We start from the raw sequence: 20,633 nt of genomic DNA on the forward strand, positions 1-20,633 counted from the left end.
GAAAGCCAGGATTACTCTGACTCCAAAAAGAGGCTTAGGGAATTCTTACTCCTGCCTCAACACAGGCCATTAGCTATCCCTCCTGTACTGGACATTGTAGATGATGCCTTCTCGGAATCTAGCCTGGCCCCTGAATCTCTACCTCCTGCTCCCAGAACACCTGATGGGTATTACAGGGTACTGGACTCTCACAAGTTCCTCTTTAAAAATCCTACTGCAGATCCTGAGACCATTTCACAGGTTCCCAAGGGCATTAAGGCTACTACTGCCAAAAATTCTACCCCCTCTGATAGAGATTCCAGGGCGCTGGATAGATGGGGTAAGAAGGTATGCACTTCTGCAACTTTGGCCATTAGTGCCTTGAACTGCCAGTTTCATATGTTGAAGTATCAGCCGCATATTATTGGATTGCTTAAACAGAAAATGATGTTGATTCCTGACTGTGCTGAAAATAAAGAATTATATGATTTAATGCATTCTGCAGAACAAGTTGGAAAACCTACTTTGCAATGTGGTTTTTATTCACTAGAGGCATCTTTCATGGCTGCTGTCACTGGGTCTGTACTTAGAAGGCATGCTTGGCTTAAGGAGCAATCTTTGCCAGATCATGTTAAAGCTAAATTACTGGATGCTCCCTTAAACCAAGACCACCTGTTTGGCAACAAAACAGAAGTGCTTAAAAGGTGGAGGAAAAGCTAAGTCTATGCAAACCGTTAAAAATTTCCTGCAAGTACAGCCTCCCAGATTTAGTAGGCATTGGCCCTCTGAGAATTGGTCCTTTCCTGCCTCTTCCAGGCCTTTCAGTCCAAACCCAGAACCAGCAGAACACCCAGGGTACTCACAAGCCTAAGCAGTGGGGGGGCTTCCACTTCAAACACTGAACCTTGCAGCCTGGCTAATTACCTGATCTCTCCGTTACCATTCCTCAGTAAGCAAGTGATGGATGTCATTCTGGAGGCAAGGAGGCCTAGTACTAGAAAATCCTATGCTGAAAAATGGAAAAGATTCTTTTCCTGGAGCAAAACTTGGGGGATGGTCACAGCAGCGCCCAATCTGCCTCATATTCTTCAATACTTAACTGAGATGCTTCACAAGGGCCTTTCCTTTTCCTCCATCAAAATTCATGCCTCAGCCATTTCAGCTCATTACAATACAGAACCACCCCTCTTTTCTCATCCACTGCTGAAGCAGTTCCTCAGAGGGGCCAAAAACTTATGACCACCCAGGAGAGACCCTATTCTAGCTTGGAACCGTAACTTTGTATTGGAAAAAAATCACTCTACCTCCCTTTGAGCCAGCTGCAAATGCAGAGTTGAAATTCCTTTCTTGGAAAACCGCCTTCCTTCTAGCCATCACTTCAGCAAGAAGGGAGAATTACAGGCCCTGATGGCATGGGAGCCTTTCATCATCTTTCATGTGGACAGGGTGTCCCTCTGGACCAATCCCTCCTTCATGCCTAAAGTGGAATCCATTGTGGCCCTTAATCAGTCCATTCATTCGCTAAACTTCTTTTCTAATCCACAGAACAAAGGGGAATGGATACTGCACTCCTTGGACGTACACAGACAACTTATCTATCTAATTACCTCCTCCCATCCTTAGCTTTGGGAATCTACCTAAATGTGATGACTGCAGCAGTGAAACATGAAGAACATAGTACAGATGTCCTTCAAGGATGCATCTGCAGTCCTTACAAATGGGTTGTCCTGTCGTCAGGCAGCCCTTCGGTCGGCCGGATTCCAAATTCTGGGTCTGGCCTCGGCTGGTGTCGCACTTCACCCGACGTCATAGCTGCAGTTATTCGGGTATAAAGGCATCAGCCGACGCCATTTTCCTCAGTCTTTCTTGCCGCTGGCGCCAAGCAGAAGCTGTTCGCAAGTGCCGGTCGGTCAGAACCAGAGATTACTACTACCGAAAACTACTTCAAGACTTCTAAAAGCTGGCACCCGCTGGGGACTCTTTCTTGCCTCAGCCAATGTCAGAAAAAGTGAATAACTGTTTAACTTGTGGGAAACAAATACCTCATAAAGATTTCCACTCTTACTGCTTACCTTGTCTAGGCCCAGACCACGACGCCGCAGCTTGTCTAGCCTGTGCTTCTTTAACCGGGCGGACGCTTAGACGCCGGTCGGAGTTTGCTGAGGAGTTTTTCGCCCGATTTTGCTTATATTATGCCGCCGGATCCTCCGACTTCAAATTTCTAAAAACGTAAGAAAAGGTCCGACACTCGCGGGCCGCGGTGTCAGCCGAAACCGCGTTAAGCCAACCGCGAGTGTCTCGGTTTCGCTGAAACCGAGCAAGCGGTTCCTCCTTCAGCCGAAAATCTTCCTCCTGCCGAGGCCTCTTCTAACCTCGTGGAATCGGCTTCTGATATCCCACTTACTGTTACAGTTTCTCAGGAATTATCAGACACTATTCCTTTGGATATTTCTACCCCTGCACGTGGAGCTGCTAGGCCACCTGCAGCCATGTCCATTAAGGCCTTTGCCAGGGCTAAAGCAGCTAAAACTACTAAATCTGTGCCTGCAAAGCCCCCCTCTCACAGGCCTAGCTCTAGTTCACAAATGCTTAGTTTAGCACAGGATCTCATTTCTTTAATCCGAGGATCCCAACCTCAACCAGACAGGGCCTCTCATCCGCCTCCAGAGAAGAGGCCTAGAGCAGAGCCCCCTGAGCCACTGTCTTCAGATGATTCCTCTGATGATTCAATTGATACAGACCCTCCAGAGGCCCCATACTCCCCTTATGAAGACTCTGATGGTGAAGAGTCTATACCTTCTGCCTCTCCGCCTGAGGAATTTTCCTTTGGGGAAACCCTGCATGCTATGAGGGAACAATTTCAGTGGCAGGGCCAGGATTTTTCAGATTCCAGAAAAAGGCTTAGAACTTTTCTGTATTTACCACAACATAGGCCTTTAGCCATTCCTCCAGTTCTTTCTGTTGTAGATGATGCATTTAATGATGCTTGTACTGCTCCTGATTCTCTGCCCCCGGCCCCTGTTAAGCCCGATAGATACTACAGGGTCCCGGACACACATTATCACTTATATAAGGCTCCCCTTGCAGATCCAGAGACTATTTCCCAAGGACCTAAGGCTGTAGCAGCCACCTCTGCCAAAACCCCCTCCCCTCTGAAAGGGAATCCAGATCCTTAGAGAGATGGGGTAAAAAAGTTCACACTTCTGCTACTCTTTCAGCTAGGGCCTTGAACTGTCAATTTCACATGATGCAGTATCAAGAATTTTTACTAGATCAGTTAACCAAAAAGTGTCCTCAGATGAAACAGTAGACAAAATATGTGCAGGAAATGGTACATAACATTCAACAAGTCAGTAACCATTCCCTAAAATGCGGCTATGATGCACTGGAGGCTTCCTTTAGATCAGCCATGACTGGCACAGTCATCAGAAGGCATGCATGGCTAAAAGAACAGGCCTTACCAGACCATGTCAAATCAAAACTATTAGATGCTCCTATGGATAAGATCAATTTGTTTGGCTCTCCTGCACAACAAGTACTGAAGAAGATGGAAGAGAAGGCAAAATCTGTCCAAACAGTAAAAGATTTCTTGCAGGTCCAACCACCGAGGTTTAGCAGGACCTCCAAGAATTGATCCTTTCCAGACTCCTCCAGAACTCAGAGAGGCAGGAATAGGCGCTCAAGAGGCAGAAGCCAATCCAGGGTGCTTACAGAGGACGCCAGTGGCAGGGCAACAACCAGCGAGGCACAGACACAGCCACCACCACAACTACTGGTCAATCACAGTGACTTGGCTCTGGCACCGCCACCAGGGAACAACTACAAGCACCCTTAGGCGGAAGCTAGCCTTATTTACGACAAACTGGCATTACATCACAAGAGACAAGTGGATTTTACAGATAATAGACCAAGGTTACAGGTTTCACTTCCATACTCTACCAGGGAAGAGAGGAATGCCAAACCTACCTCCAGATCAAAAGGCAGAAGCACTAAAGCAAATATCTCAATTATTAAGGATGAGAGCTGTAGAAAAGGTACCATCTATGGAGCAAGGGAAGGGATTTTACTCCAGATTCTTCCTGGTACCAAGAAAAGAAGGCAAATGGAGACCTATTCTCGACTTGTCCGCTTTAAACACATTCCTTATTGTTCCAAAATTCAAAATGCTGACCTTACAGCAGCTTCTTCCCATGCTGGGCAAGGAGTCTTGGCTGGTGACTCTAGATCTCAAGGAGGCATACTTGCACGTCCCCATATGACCAAACTGCAGAAGATACCTCAGATTTCTTGCAGGATCAGAGCATTATCAATTCTCAGCATTGCCCTTTGGCTTATCTACTGCGCCCAGAGTGTTCACGAAATGCCTGGCATCAGTAATTGCTCATTGCAGGCTTCAGGGAATCCAAATCTACCCATACCTGGACGACTGCCTGATACAAGCGGACAACGAAAGCAAGCTAGCAGAAGATTTACAAAGGGTCATTTATCTGCTACAAGCCCTGGGATACACAGTCAATTTAAAAAAGTCAAGACTGATACCATCCCAGAGAATAACCTTTCTGGGTGCAGAGTTGGACACATCAAGGCAAATGGCATTCCTAACAGTAGAAAAACAGGAGCAGCTACCTCTACTTCTTGGCCTTAACAAAACAGAACCATCTGACAGCAAGAAAAGTTCTGCAAGCCTTGGGATTCATGGCATCCTGCATAATATTGGTTCCTCATGCCAGGCTGCATATGAGAAAACTACAGTGGTACCTAAGGAATTTATGGTCTCAACACAAGCACAGCTTGGAAACCCAGATTCCCATTATTCCATGCCTGAAGCAAGAATTCCTGTGGTGGGCTCAGGCTTGTCAAGCAAACACAGGATTGCCCTTTCACAGTGCTCAACCAAGCCAAACCATCACGACAGACACCTCAGACCTCGGTTGGGGGGCACACATGCTGGACAAGTGCATACAAGGCTTATGGTCTCAAAACCAACTGCACCTACACATAAATCTAAAGGAAATGCTGGCAGTAAAACTGGCAATTCAGGCATTCAGACCATTCCTTCAGCAAGGTCTATTGATAAGGACAGACAACACCACAGTTATGTGGTACATCAACAAACAGGAGGCACACACTGCATTCTCTTTGCCGGATGGCACTGGATCTCTGGAATGTGGCCCTGAGCTACAACATACAGTTGAAAGCACTTTTTGTACCAGGAAAAGAAAACATCCTAGCAGACATTTTAAGCAGGACAACCACGGATGCCCACGAATGGATGCTGCATCCGGACATCTTCAAAACCATTACAAAAAAATGGGGACTCCCAGAAATAGACTTATTTGCATCCCCACACAATCACCAACTAAAGAAATTCCTCACAAGGACGTACCACCCACTTGCTTGGAAGGTGGACTCCCTATCCTTCAGTTGGAAAAACCTGGCAGCATATGCATTTCCACCACTTCCTTTGATGCACAAAGTGCTATTGAAGATCAAAGAGGACCGTCCAAGGATCATTTTGATAGCTCCAGACTGGCCAAGGCAACATTGGTACCCATTACTGAGGAGCATGTCTCGGGAACAAATGTGGCCACTTCCCCTGGTTCCCTTGCTGTTAACACAGAACAATTACAACAACCTGCATCCCAACCTGAAAACTCTGCAGCTGACTGCCTGGAACATTGCATAAGACCAATTAACCCAAATTTATCCCAAAGGGTTAAAGACATTATTCTTGAGGCTCGCAGACCCTCAACAAGAAAAAATTACTCAGCAAAATGGAAAAGATATCTCATTTGGAGTACTGAAAAAGGAGAAGATGTGTCACTGGTAAACATAGCCAACATTCTGGAATACTTGGCAGAGCTCTTCCACACAGGCCTGTCCTACTCCTCCATCAAGATTCATGCATCAGCTATTTCAGCAGAGTACGACTTAGATCCTCCTGTCTTCTCACATCCTCTGCTCAGACAGTTTCTGAGAGGAATTAAAAATGTAAAGCCTCCTAGGAAGCCACCATTACCAGCATGGGACTTGAACTTTGTGCTAGAAAAATTGACACTTCCTCCTTTTGAACCAGCAGCAACATCAGAATTGCAATACTTATCATGGAAAACTGCTTTCCTGCTGGCAATCACTTCAGCAAGAAGGGTATCTGAACTTCAGGCATTAATGGCAGTACAACCCTTCCTGATCTTCCATCAAGATAGTGTCCATGAGAACAAATCCTTCCTTTATGCCTAAGGTGGTTTCCAGAGTTTCCTTAAATCAGGCTATCCACCTACCTACATTCTTCCCTAACCCACAGAACAGGGGAGAGAAAGACTATTACATACCTTGGATGTGCATAGACAATTACGCTATTACCTGACAGGACCAAGGGCAATAGAAAACTGACCAGCTACTGGTAGCATATGCAACAGGAAGGGAAGGAAAAGCAATTTCAAAACAGACAATCTCCAAGTGGATAGGAAATTGCATTAGATTTTGTTACTCCTACCATGGAAAGAAAACTCCAGAGAACATCAGGCCTCACTCTACAAGGGCAACAGCCACTACCACAGCCTTCTTACGAGGAGTGGCTACCAAGGACATTTTAGAAGCTGCTACTTGGAGCTCCATGCATACATTTGCCAAGCATTATAATTTACCTTTATACTCTAGATCCCAAGCAGGCTTTGCCACTGCTGTTTTGCAAGGGATCCTAACTACACCATAACTTTATTTGTCCACCTCCCCCAGTTTAGCTATGGTATTCTACCCATTTGTAAGGACTGCAGATGCATCCTTGAAGGACATAGTACAGTTTTGTACCTACCATAAATGTAGATGTCCGATAGGAATGCATCTGCAGTCAGGATTACCCACCCGCCTTCCCCTCTGTGGTGCTCCTAGGGTATTTGCCCATCTTATAGCTAGCTGGGGGAATCTATTATGGTGTATTTGTTGTATATATGTACATACATGCTTATTTTTTGTGTTTGCTCTCTACTATTTGGAATCATTGGCATTTATCCAAATTTAGCCTTCCATGAGGGCACCTGGCATCTGGGGCAAGAAACACTGAGGAAAATGGCGTTGGCTGATGCCTTTATACCCGAATAACTGCAGCTATGACGTCGGGTGAAGTGCGACACCAGCCGAGGCCAGACCCAGACTTTGGAATCCGGCCGACCGTAGGGCTGCCTGACGACAGGACAACCCATTTGTAAGGACTGCAGATGCATTCCTATCGGACATCTACATTTATGGTAGGTACAAAACTGTACTTTGTGTACACTTACCATAAATGTAGATGTTTGAGTGTATTCACTGTTGCAGTCTTGGCTACCCTCCCTCCAGCCCCCTGACTTCTATTGACTATAACTCTATTCTTGTTTACTATGCTTAAAGCTTTTTGGTGTATTTGCTTTTTTGTTGGAGGTGTAACCTTGTATCTAATTGCTTCCCATTATGGGGGCACCTGACATTTGGGGCAAGAAAAACTGATGTAATGGCGCCGGCTGCATGCTTTATACCCCTGACGTCATGGAAGATGAGACCGCAACCGATGCAGGACCAAAGACTTGATAATCAGGCCGACTGAGGGCTACTGCAAGCAGATAACCCAAATGTGATGACTTGCAACAGTGAATACACTCGAACATCTACATTTATGGTAGGTGTGCACAACTGTACTTTTTCTTATGCCTAATATTTTTGTTGCTGTTTTTAAACACTTTTATTGAATTATCACTTGTGACACAGGCAAACTTGCATTTAAATAAAAATACTCACTTACAAGTTTACATTATACATTACATATCATAAGCAACATTACATAAATTGTTCAGTTCCTGCCTTCTCTTAAATGTCATTCCAACTTCAAAACATTTTTCTGCACATCTTGTTCCCACAATTTCCATTTTCTTCCTCATTCTTTTGTCTCCGTTTCAATATTCACTACTTCAAGTATAGTTGATTTAAATTTTGATTTCCATTTTCTTGTAATTGCTTTTTTGGCCGCCATCAGAATTAAACTTGAGAAGGTCTTACTATTTCTATGCAGTTTAGATCTTGTATTCCAGGTAAAAAAATAGTTTCCTTAGTTACACGCATTTGCTCGCAGAGTATTCCTGACCGAGTACCCTGTAGGTGAATTTTTGAAGTCTCCCAATTCATTATACTCCAAGAAAATATGCTCCAAGGTACCTCTTTCTTCTCCATTACACTTCCAACATTTGCCATCTACCTGAGGAAAATTTCTTTGGAGTCTGCTTGGAGTGTAAAATTATCTGTGCAGACAGTTCCAGACAAGTATCCTAAATCTTTCAGATTTTGTTGCATATTTAGGAGCAATACATATCTCCTCCCATTGTTGCTTTGTGGTTTGCATATCTAATCTCTTCTCAGTCTATTCTGACCTCTCCTGATCGATTCCTATAGTGATTGTGCCATACTTTATATGCCTTACTAATTCTCTTTTTTTTTAACCGCAGCTTCTGTTCTAGATTCAATTAAAAAGTCAACCAACAGAGGTCTTTCTTTCAGGATTCTTCTATCCCTTTCTGTCTTTCTATACTCTTTATCAATCCCTGATAGGAAAGGCAATCACTAGCCTACAATCCAAATGTCTTCTTGGCCCTTCCCATTCTATTATTTTTCTCTGTCTAATTAGTCGTTCTCAATACCTTGGTTCCTTTGCCAGCTACCTCTGGTAAATTTCAGTCCCCTCTTGCCTATTCTCTGTACACCTAATTACAGTCATCCCTATCAGCATAATCTTTCTGCATTCCCGTGTTGGCTTAACTCTTAATATATTTTTTCCACTTTATGAATATAATCTTCTGTATGACTGTTATTCTCAAAGATCTTCATCCAGAGTCCCATTATTTCCTAATTTCCTGAATTACCCCCCCCCCGACTTTAATTTCTTGAATTACCCCCCCCCCAACTTCATCATCCCTTTCCACTTTGAATTGCAGCTTTCTGCTTGTGTTATGTATAACAGCCTTAACTGTGAAACTGTAAAATATCCCCTTCAAAACAACTTATCAAACTTGACTGTTGCCCTCTTCCCCTGTCAAAATCCTTCAACTCTGTATTACTATCCACAATTTCTTTTCTTATAAATATGCCTGACCTGGAAGTAAAACTAAACAGAATAAAAACATTTTACTGTTTGTGTCTTGCTATCCATATCCATAATCAAGATGTTCCAGTTTCTCAATTTTTTTCTCATCTTTTGTTTAGTCTCTTCCCACATATCCTTAGCTGCCATAACAGAACCCTTTTTTAATCCATAGTCCTAATTATTTCATTTTATCATGTCCCCATAAATGTGGGTATTGCTGAACCAATTCATGTGTGGGTATAAAGTTTATAGCCATAGCCTTTGTTTTATCTTCTGTAATTTTATATCCCCCCAACAAACTGGAAATGTCTGGGAATATTCCGCAGTACTGAGGTGTACTTTTTGGTTCCAGCAGGTACAAAATATCATCTGCAAATGAAACAAACTTTTCTTAATACCGTACCAATTACATCCTTGAATTTATAAAGTCCCTTATTTTCTTTGCCAGTGGTGGTTCTAAATGTAACTCAGATAACAAAGGGGAAAGAAGACACCTCTGTGTGGTTCCTCTGTTCAGGCTCACCTTATAAAAATGGAACTCTCCCACTTTAATTTTTGCCTTCTTTGCCTCCTATTCCTCATGTATCCTTCTAATTAAAGTTATTATTGCATCAGGAAATGCAAATATTTCCATTGCACTACTCATAATATACCAGCATTTCTAATGTTATTTTCATCCTGTTCCTCTGTCTTACCATTCAGCCATGCAGCTTACCCATGTGTTCCTCACATTGTTCATTCTTGCAGTAGTGATAACACTTGGGACTTCTGCTGCAGAAGACCAAAACATCTAGCCTGACTTCCAGAGTTTTACACCTTCCCCTTCTTGGTGGGTGGATTGCCTCCCACTTGGGCATCAGAATGTGTACAGTATAAGAGGGATGTTCTTCAAAACATTTTTAGTTCTTTCTTGCCATGGTATGAGAAAATGTGTGTTGATATGAGTTCTGAGCATCATATGTCCATTGGTATTGCCTGGCTTCCAAAGTACAGAAAAGTACCCCATCAGAGGGGGAAATATTTGTTTTACATCTTGTGTGCTTGCTTGATGCTAAAGAATTTTCAGGCATCAGGGATTGCTTTCAATTTCTAAAGTTAATAGCCGCTTTACTGTTAGGAAGAAAATTTTGTATTAAGATTTCCAGAGTCAGTGTTTTGTTTAAGGAGAGAAGCCAACATTGCCTATTGTCCCCATTTTGCCACGTTCAACTAGAATACCAAGTAGTGAACCAAATCTCTCAGACTTTCTGAACCAGAAAAAGCTGTCACATTTTCCAGGATTGCCATGGTGTCAGAAAATTGCCAAGTTCTCAGATGATGATCCTGAGCCAAAACCCTGTGACATCTGGTTAGTCCAAATGCCTTTGATTCATCCTAGCTCTGTCCTCCACTATTCATCCATGAAGTAAACTATTTCTTTAGTCTTTGTCCATTCTTTTTAACCCTTCCAGTTCTCCTGCGAGAGCCCCCTTGGGGAGGATGGGATCAAAGGCCATGCTGAATCCAGGATTGCATCTACTGGTATTCCCCTGTCAAATTCACCTGTAACCCTTTCTTAAAATTTAATCTTGTTTGTCTGACAATTCATTCTGGCCCTGAACCTATGCTGGTTACTGTGCTGGAGATTGTTATCCTGTAGAAATGGTAGTGACCTTCCCTTCAAGAAACTTTACCTCATTTTTCCTTCCACAGTTCTTTACAAGTACCACAATTGCTATCTTCCGGACTTCTGGTACTTGTGCCGTAGGCATTGATCTGTTGAAGAGTTCCACTGAGGTCTGTCAGCACACTGGCCAGATCTCTGAGGACTCTGGATGGTAACCCTTCTGGGCCTTGCACTTTATACTCTCCAAGGGCAAAAAGTTCCTGCTGAACCACTTCCATGTCTGTCCTCTTGGTGTGTTTCCACTGTTCTTCCCATTCTGCCCTTCTTCTCTCTCACCATGACATCTTCCCCTTGCTCTACTTTGTGAAGACTGAAGCAGAGCATTCATTCAGTGATTTTTTTTCAGTCTGCTATGATTTTCCTAATCTTTTTTCCCAGCTGTTTAGTTTCTTCCTGGCCTTCCTCCTTACTTTCCCTCCAGCCTCTTTGTATTGTTTTGTTTCCACCTCCCTCTGAAAGCAATGTCTTTTACCCTAAATGCTAACCTGCATTTGGCCCATTGACATCTTTGTATCTTTGCCTCATACTCTTAAATTGTCTGGTGACCATGTGGTCCCCATCCCTTCCATTTTCATAGCTTAATTACTCTCTTACTTTATCTCCAGTTTCAACTCCTTCTTGACCCACTCCCACAGCAGAGCATCTTTTAAGTACCACACCATCTTTCACTTTTTATTCTTACCCTTCCTCCTTCGCTAAAGCACTCATTGTCATGATCACTGTTGACTATCTTTTCCTTTACATGGACATCCATGACACTCTTTGCATTGATAAGGACAGCGAGGGCACAACTTTGTGGATCATCTCTCCATATGAGGTAAACAGAATGCTTGTTGAGATTCCTTTTAGCATCCACTGAGAAGTACTTTGTTCTTTATGGTGAACAGCATAGGCTGAGGTGGAACATCAGTCCGAATCACCTGTTTTGGCAACTGTGAAAGCTGTTTACAGATTGAAAAGAGGCAAGAGTCCTTGTTCCTCATCAGATTAGGATTAGTATGCCTTAAAGCTTGAACTGGTAATATGTTTCCTGTTTCCAGTGTGTGATTCCCTCTTCCTCACTTTGACTACTGTGCAACTCTGAGCAAGTCACTTAACCAGACAGTGCTCCTGGGTAGGACAGCCAAAAGTCTTTGATCAACCTCAGAGGCAAGCATACAAATCAGTGTACTTGAGAAGGGAACAGTCCTCCTGACCCTGCAAGCCTTTTAGGGCTCCCTTTTGCCTTGAGCTGGACAACAATTCCGTAGTGCGGTACATTAACAAGTTGGGAGAAGCCGTATCTTAACCCCTGTTTTTGGAAGTCATAAGAGTTGGAGTGTGGGCCATATCAACCAACTGATTTTCTGTAGCCATTCATATCTCAGGTCAAGCGAACCCCTTAATGGACAGACTTGGTGTCTGCTGATACTGCACAAGTGGTCTCTAAGCTGGACATTTGGATGAAGGAATTTTCAACTGTGAGAAAAGCTTTGATGTGACCTATCTGTGTCCCGACCAACTCCACTTGCATGGCATTTCCTCTACCCAGGGAGAGTACCTTGATGCAACCTCTTTGCTTCCCAATTAGTTCCAAATGCAAGCCTCCCTAACATTGGTATGGATGAGGAAAGTATCCATAGAAGAATGATGATTTCCTTTAAACCTTCCCCACATTGTCCATCCTATTCAACCTACCCACCCAACTTCCTTAGTCTGTGTGGTGTAGGAGAAAGGTCTTGGAAGATATTTGTATTTTTGAGAGATTTTTCTCTTGTTTCAAAATTTAATCTTTGAGGTCCCAATCTGTTTTCAGTTAGGACAGGAATGCTAAGCATTATGAGTGAGGCAGTGCAAAGGAGGACATTAGCTTGTGGTGAAGTCCCAGCTGCTAAAATGGATGGAATGAAGGTCATTTGGATCTGTTTTTATGGTAAGTACACCACTTTCATTTAAAGTGTTGTAAATGGCTGTGAATAATTCATTAATATGATGTTCATCGTGCAAACAGCTGCAGTCATAACGGATGGGTTCTCCTGCCGTCAGGTGGGTCCTCGGTTGGTCGAATTCCAAAGTCTAGGTCCGGCGTCGGTTGTCGTCGCTTCTTCCCTGACGTCAGTGCGACAGGGGTATAAAAGAACCAGCCGACACCATTTTCCTCCGTCTTTCTTGCCGCGCGGTGCCCGAAGCAGAAGCAGTTCGCAAGTGCCGGTCGGCCAGCTCCTGAAATTACGAAAATTTTGCAACCGAAGTTTTCTTGAAAGCTAAGTACCCCGTTGGGGAAACTTTTCTTGCCTCAGACCGATGTCAGACAAAGTTAATAATTGTATTTCATGTGGGAAGCAAATACCGCATAAGGATTTTCATTCCCTCTGTATTCCTTGCTTAGGCCCAGACCACAATGTCTCGGTCTGTCGTTTTTGTGCTACATTCAACAAACGCACCATTAAGCGTCGGGCGGAGTTCGCCCAGCAGTATTTTGGCAAAAAATTTAACTATATTATGTCGTCGGATACTCCGACTCCAGTTTTGTCTAAAAAACGCAAAGACAAGGACCGACACACGAGGTCCGCGGCCTCTACCGACACCATGCCAAAGCCGACTACAGGTGGTCCGGTTCTCAGCGAGGCGCCTATGCAGCCCCTGACTACCGACGACACTTCATTGGCGGTGTCTTCTGTGCCCGAGGTCGCAGGCTCCTCGGCCCACACCCCGACTACAGATACGGAAGCCACTCTTGGTGGTGAATCTCAAAATGTAGACGGGTCTGCCTCCTCTCAAGGTGTCTTCAGACCTTCCTCTTCTTTTTCCATCAAGGCTTTCACTAAGTCTAAAGCAGCCATGCATTCTAAGAGACAAGCTACACAGGGCCCATCTCCAGGCCCCATGCCTAAAAAACAGATGCTTAAAATGGCTGAGGATTTAATTACTCTTATCAGGGGTTCTCAACCCCCCCGGACAAAAGGCCCAGAGTGGAGGAAGAATCTCCCTCCTCTGACCAGGCCTCCATTATATCAGAGCACTCTGATGAACAGGAACATTCTTACTCCCCTTTTGAAGATTCTGATGCAGAGGAGTCCATTCCCTCTGTCTCCCCTCCAGAGGATTACTCATTTGGGGAAACCTTGCATACCTTAAGGGAACACTTCCACTGGGAAGGCCAAGAGTACTCAGATTCCAAGAAAAGGCTTAGGGATTTTCTCTTGCTACCTCAGCACAGGCCTCTGGCTATACCTCCTGTCTTAGACATACTAGATGATGTGTACTCGGAGGCCTGCCTTAACCCAAATTCTTTACCTCCAGCCCCAGTCAAGCCTGACGGGTACTACCGGGTTCCTGACTCGTTCCAATTTTTATACAAAAGCCATGCGGCTGACCCAGAAACTATCTCACAGGGCCCCAAGGGAATTAAGGCCTCCACTGCTAAAAATCCATTACCTTCTGAGAGAGATTCCAGATCCTTAGAAAGGTGGGGAAAAAAGGTATATACCTCGGCCACCTTAACCATGAGGGCATTAAACTGCCAGTTCCATATGCTAAAGTACCAACAGTTTCTGTTATCACAATTGAGAAGTAAAATGTCACAACCTGAACAACCAGACTTGAAGGAGTTGCAGGATTTGATGCATAGTGCAGAACAAGTGGGTAAACATACCTTGCAATGTGGTTTTGATGCTCTAGAGGCCTCATGTAGAGCTGCTGTTACAGGATCAGTGATACGTAGACATGCCTGGATCAAGGAACAAACCTTACCAGATCATGTCAAAGCTAAATTACTAGATGCCCCTCTTCAAAAGGATGTATTATTTGGTGTTAATGCTGAGGAGGTATTAAAGAAAATGGAGGAAAAGGCTAAATCAATGCAAACAGTGAAAGATTTTCTACAGGTACAACCTCCACGTTTCAGTAGAAATTGGCCTTCCAAAAATTGGTCCTTTCCAGCCACGGACAGACCCCAAAGAGGTAGATACAGGCACCCGAGGGGCAGAGGGCAATCTCAAGGATCGTTTAGAGGCAGACAATGGCAAGCTCCTACACAGAGGTGGTGAGGATAGTTCGCAGCCATTCAGAAAGCAAGCCCAATGACTTTCCCCTTTGCATGCCAAGCAAGGCTCGAATGGCAGCACCCTTAGGCGGAAAACTGCCATTATTTTCAAAAAATTGGCATATTGTCACAAAAGACAAATGGATCCTGGACATTATAAACAGAGGCTACAGATTCCATTTTCACACCCTTCCAAAATGAGAGGCATGCCAAACCTGCCACACAATCAAAGGGCAGAGGCACAAAGACAAATTTCAGATCTCATGGACATGAAAGCTATTCAAGAGGTACCTACTCACGAACAAGGTCAAGGTTTTTATTCCAGACTATTCCTGGTACCAAGGAAGGGAAAAGATTGGAGACCTATTTTGGACCTATCCATCCTAAACACATTTTTACTCGTACCAAAATTCAAGATGCTCACTTTACAGCAGCTTCTTCCCATGCTGGGCAAGGAGTCTTGGCTGGTAACATTGGACCTCAAGGAGGCATACCTGCATGTCCCAATCAGACAAAATTGCAGAAGATACCTCAGATTTCTTGCAGGTTCAACCCATTATCAATTCTCTGCATTGCCCTTTGGCTTATCTACTGCGCCCAGAGTATTCACGAAATGCCTGGCATCAGTAATTGCCTACTGCAGACTTCAAGGGATACAAATATACCCCTATTTGGACGACTGCCTGATCCAAGCGGACAGCAAGCACACACTTCTGAAACATCTGGCTTATGTAATAATGTTGTTGAATTCTCTGGGATACACAGTCAACAAAAAGAAATCAAGGCTAATACCCTCTCGGAAAATAACTTTCCTGGGTGCCAACTTGGACACAAATACCCAGATGGCCTACCTCACGCCAGAGAAGCAGGTGCAACTAACTCAATACTTCAGAACACTAGCAAATTTCACCAGGCTGACTGCAAGGAAAATCCTGCAGGCTGTGGGATTCATGGCATCTTGCATCCTACTAATCCCATGTGCAAAGCTGCATATGAGAAAACTTCAATGGTACCTGAAAAACCTATGGTCTCAACACAGCCACAGTTTGGAAACAATAATACCACTAATTCCATGTCTTCAAAAGGAATTTCTGTGGTGGGCTCAAGCATGCCAAACAAACACAGGTCTCCCATTCAGCAAGCCTCAAGCAAATCAAGTCATCACAACAGACGCCTCTGACTATGCCTGGGGGGGCGCACTTGACAGATCGGTGCATTCAGGGCAAATGGTCCCAAAACGAAAAGCACTTTCACATCAATCAAAAGGAAATGCTAGCAGTAATAAATGCTATTACAGCTTTCAAAGACCTTCTGCATCCAGGTCAACTATTGATAAGGACAGACAACACCACAGTAATGTGGTACATAAACAAACAGGGAGGAACCCATTCATACCCCCTTATGCAGGCTGGCCATGTCACTTTTTGGAACATGGCTCTGGACTTGCAAATCGAACTTCAAGCACAGTACTTGCCAGGCAAGGAAAGCACGCTGGCAGACAACCTAAGCAGAAATATGACAAATCCACACGAATGGAAGTTGCATCCTCAAGTTTTTACAGAGATAATTCAAGCATGGGGAAGGCCAGACATAGATCTCTTTGCCTCCCACAAAAATCACCAATTGACAAAATTCTGCTCAAGGATTTTTCATCCAAAGGCTTGGAGAGTGGACGCTGTCTCTTTCAGTTGGACAACAATGACAGTTTATGCCTTCCCACCTCTTCCTCTGCTGCCCAAAGTTCTATTAAAAACCAGAGCAGACAGACCAAAGATGATTCTCATTGTTCCAGACTGGCCAAGACAACACTGGTACCCACTCCTGAGGAGCCTGACGCATTCCCCACCATGGACCCTGCCTCTAATGCCTCTTCTTCCGACTCAGCACAGCTTCAAAACTCTTCACAGTCAGCTGAAAACACTCAATCTGGCCGCATGGAAGACTCCTTAACATCACAACAGACTCTACTCTCCAAGGAGGTGCAGGATGTCATTTTGGAGGCCAGAAGGCAGTCTACTAGAAAAGCTTACTCTGCAAAATGGAAACGGTTTTGTGCCTGGAATGAGAAAAAGGGCCAGAATCCTGGAAAACTGAATTTACCTCAAATATTACAGTATCTAGCTGAGCTGCTAAGCAGTGGACTTTCCTTCTCCTCCATCAAAATCCATGCCTCAGCCATTTCTGCAGAATACAACACTGATCCACCTTTATTCTCTCACCCCCTCTTAAGACAGTTCCTCAGAGGGGCTAAGAATATAAAACCCCCAAGGAAACAACCAATACCTGCTTGGGATCTCAATTTCATTCTAGAAAAGCTGACCTTGCCTCCGTTTGAGCCAGCTGCCTCAACAGATTTGCAATATTTGTCCTGGAAAACAGCTTTCCTTCTGGCTATTACCTCAGCTCGTAGGGTATCGGAACTACAAGCCCTCATGGCTGTGAAGCCTTTTATCATCTTCCATCAGGACAGAGTTTCCTTACGAACCAACCCGTCCTTTATGCCAAAAGTGGTATCCAGGGTAGCTTTGAATCAGGCTATACACTTACCTACCTTTTATCCTAATCCTCAAAACAAAGGGGAGAGATTACTACATTCCTTGGACATCCACAGACAACTGCGTTATTATTTGGACAGAACAAAGCCTTTCAGAAAATCAGAATAGCTCTTTGTGTCCTATGCTATATGAGCTCAAGGGAAGCCAATTTCCAAACAGACAATCTCAAAATGGATAGCACACTGCATACGCTTTTGGTACTCTTTTCATGGCAAAACTGTACCTGCAGGCATCAGATCTCACTCCACAAGGGACACAGCTACCTCTGCAGCTTTCCTCAGAGGAGTTCCTACCAAAGATATTTTGGAAGCAGCCACTTGGAGTTCTGTGCATGCCTTCTCCAAGCACTACCACCTACCATTATACTCCAAAACTAGAGCAGGCTTTGCCACTGCAGTCTTGCAGGGCATCTTTGCTCCTCCTAGTTCCACCTAGTACCTACCACCCCTTTCTTAGCTTTGGGATTCTTCCCATCTGTTATGACTGCAGCTGTATGCATGATGAACATAGTACAGTTTTGTACCTACCGTAAATGTAGATGTTCGAGTGCTAATACAGCTGCAGTCCAGGTTTCCTTCCCTCCTTCCCCTCTAGGGACAGGCCTATTGGCTAACACCTCCTCATACAACCTGATTGGGGTATTCATTTATGGTGTATTTGCTTGCAACTGCTTTATTTTGATTATATGACATTGCTTTATTACACAAATTTATGTATTGCCTTCCTTCTGGGGGCACCTGACATCGGGGGCAAGAAAAACTGAAGAAAATGGCGTCGGCTGGTTCTTTTATACCCCTGTCGCACTGACATCAGGGAAGAAGCGACGACAACCGACGCCGGACCTAGACTTTGGAATTCGGCCGACCGAGGACCCGCCTGACGGCAGGAGAACCCATCTGTTATGACTGCAGCTGTATTAGCACGCGTCTACATTTATGGTAGGTACAAAACTGTACTTTCTGTTCTTTTTCCCATGTCCCTGCACATTAACTAATGGCTGGCACCAGTATTTATATAAGCTAACAATTCCTGCAGTTTTTGTTAACTGATCAGTTCAAATTACAGTTTTAATGTAAAGCTGAAGAAAAAACACTTGCTGTATGCACTGACGTAAATAAGTTAGTATTTAATGTGTAATGTCTTTTTTGTTGCATAAGGTTAAAAGACTTGTAACTATGTTCTACAGTTATGACTGACATTTCTTTTTCTAGATTATCCTCAGAGTGGGAAAATCCCAATGAACAATGCAACTAAAGGCTGCAACGAGTCAGTAGATGATAGTTCTGGGCCCTGCAGCTGTCAAGACTGTTCTTTAGTATGCGGGCCAAAACCAGAACCCCCACCACCTCCAAAACCCTGGGTTATATTCGGCCTGGATGCAATGGCTGTCATCATGTGGCTATCCTATATGGGGTTTTTGATTGTGTTCCTTGGAGCATTTCTTGGAATATGGTGTTGCAGGTATAGTGTAATTTGCTTGATATTAGGAGCAGATGTGTTGTATCTTTAAGTTTTGTGCTTGCTTTTTGAGTGACCATTGTTTATTACATTGACTGGTGTGAAGTCTCTCATCTTAGAGTGAAGATGTTTCAGCTGTTAATCAGTATGAGTCTGCAGATGACTGTAATTTTATATTCCCATATTGACATGAAAACATTACAGGGCTGTGCAACTTAACAGTAGAGCTGACTTCTACCAGTCTGCCACAGTGATACCCAGAGTGCACCAGTGCAGAGTCTGATGATGTCACATAATGAGAAGAAAAAGAGAACAGCTGAGAAAGTTTAGGGGTGTAGAATAATTTTAAGACTGGTAATGAGAAGTACATCAACTATCGTTAGTGCATCAAAGACTTATGCTGACAGTGAAAATGGCACACTAACTGTGCCCAGTAGTAATTATGTTTCTGTGAGTACTTGATTGCATGTTTTTTTTATTGAGGTGGTGAAAGGTTACATTTCTGTCTGTTTTTCCCATGACATTTAACTGGTAACCTAGCAGTATGCTTCCATAAGGAACACTAAGGAGAAAAAGGGTCTTATGATGTTGCATTAGTGGCAGCTTGGGAGGACAAGACTGAGACTTTCTAATGCAAAAGCTTTACCAGTGAGTTTGTCATGCTACAGTTTGCATTGACCTATATACAATACTGAATTAAAAATGATTGTATGGTGTCTCAATTGTATTAATTGCCTTAATTAATACAGTTTAGTACACAATTACTAGCAAATTGTTGTAAATTTTGTTGTAAATTTTTATCTTGGTTGTGAAGCTAAGCCGTGAAAATGTGCAAATGGGCTTATAGCCCCTTTGGGCAGTCCAGTAATCAAAACAGTGTATAAGTAAGATGGTGGAAGCATCTGGCAAAAAAAAAAAAAAAAAGCAAGTGCATAAATATGTTTTATTCCTGTGACTCAGTAACTTCTCAGATCTAGATTGTACTGGGAATATGTAAGGACAGCTATAAAGGGCAGGTTTAAAGAAGCTTAGTGAGGAGTGGATTTATGAGTAGAATCTGCTACTTTCAATAAAGACAAAACCACTGTTTCCTTGACTTATTATTGAATCTGCTGTTCAACAGCTTTGATAGTTTGTTACTCCTTGAAGCATTAGATTATAGTCAGTATTGCCATAAGCAAAAAAAAAAAATGCAGCTCAGCTGCAGATTTGGTCTCACCATTTTGGCTGGTTTAGCCCATGGATTTTGGTACAGTTGAAAAAATCTGTACACTTTTTTTTTTTGTTTTGTTTTTTTATTTCTAACATATTTACAGATTATTAAAGAAATGTTTTGGACCAGTGCTGCATAGCCCAGTCAATACAGAAGTACCACTAATGTTAGCCAGCTTCTTTGGTGTAGGAGATAAAGCCCTGGCAGATAACTCTGGTTCAGTTAGCAACTTTGGCATCTGCAGGAGATGGTGTGGGGAGAATGGGTATGCTCATCTATGGATAGGGGGCAGTATTGGACAGATGTTCATCGTGTTTCACTGTTGCAGTCATTACTCTTGGGTTATCCTGCTGGCAGGCTATCCGCAGTCTGCTTGAATTCCAAAGTCTTGGTCCGGCGTCGGTTGCTGTCACCTCTTCCCTGACGTCCGTGCGCCAGGGGTATAAAAAATGCAGCTGATACCATTTTCTTCAGTCTTTCTTGCCGCGCGGTGCCTGAAGCAAAAGCAGTTCGCAAGTGCCAGTCGGTCGACTCCTGAGATTTTCAAATTCGAATTTCAGATCCGAAGTCTTAATTAAAGCTAAGTACCCCATTGGGGAAACCTTTTTTCTTGCTGCAGACCGATGTCA

General features: G+C 43.6%; 1 protein-coding gene across 2 annotated transcripts in view; it reads left to right on the plus strand.

The window, feature by feature from the left end:
* The window catches only part of NPC1 (NPC intracellular cholesterol transporter 1), a 1,151,083-nt gene that overhangs the window by 380,355 nt on the left and 750,095 nt on the right, over window positions 1-20,633 (plus strand). For both annotated transcript variants that reach the window (XM_044065361.1, XM_044065360.1), the window contains exon 6: window positions 18,545-18,794. In XM_044065361.1, coding sequence (XP_043921296.1) covers window positions 18,545-18,794 — 250 coding nt within the window. The remainder of the gene's footprint in view (window positions 1-18,544; window positions 18,795-20,633) is intronic.

Source organism: Protopterus annectens, chromosome 3.part0 (genome assembly GCF_019279795.1).
Source record: "Protopterus annectens isolate FY-2018-M chromosome 3.part0, PAN1.0, whole genome shotgun sequence".
Classification (NCBI taxonomy): Eukaryota; Metazoa; Chordata; order Ceratodontiformes; family Protopteridae; genus Protopterus; species Protopterus annectens.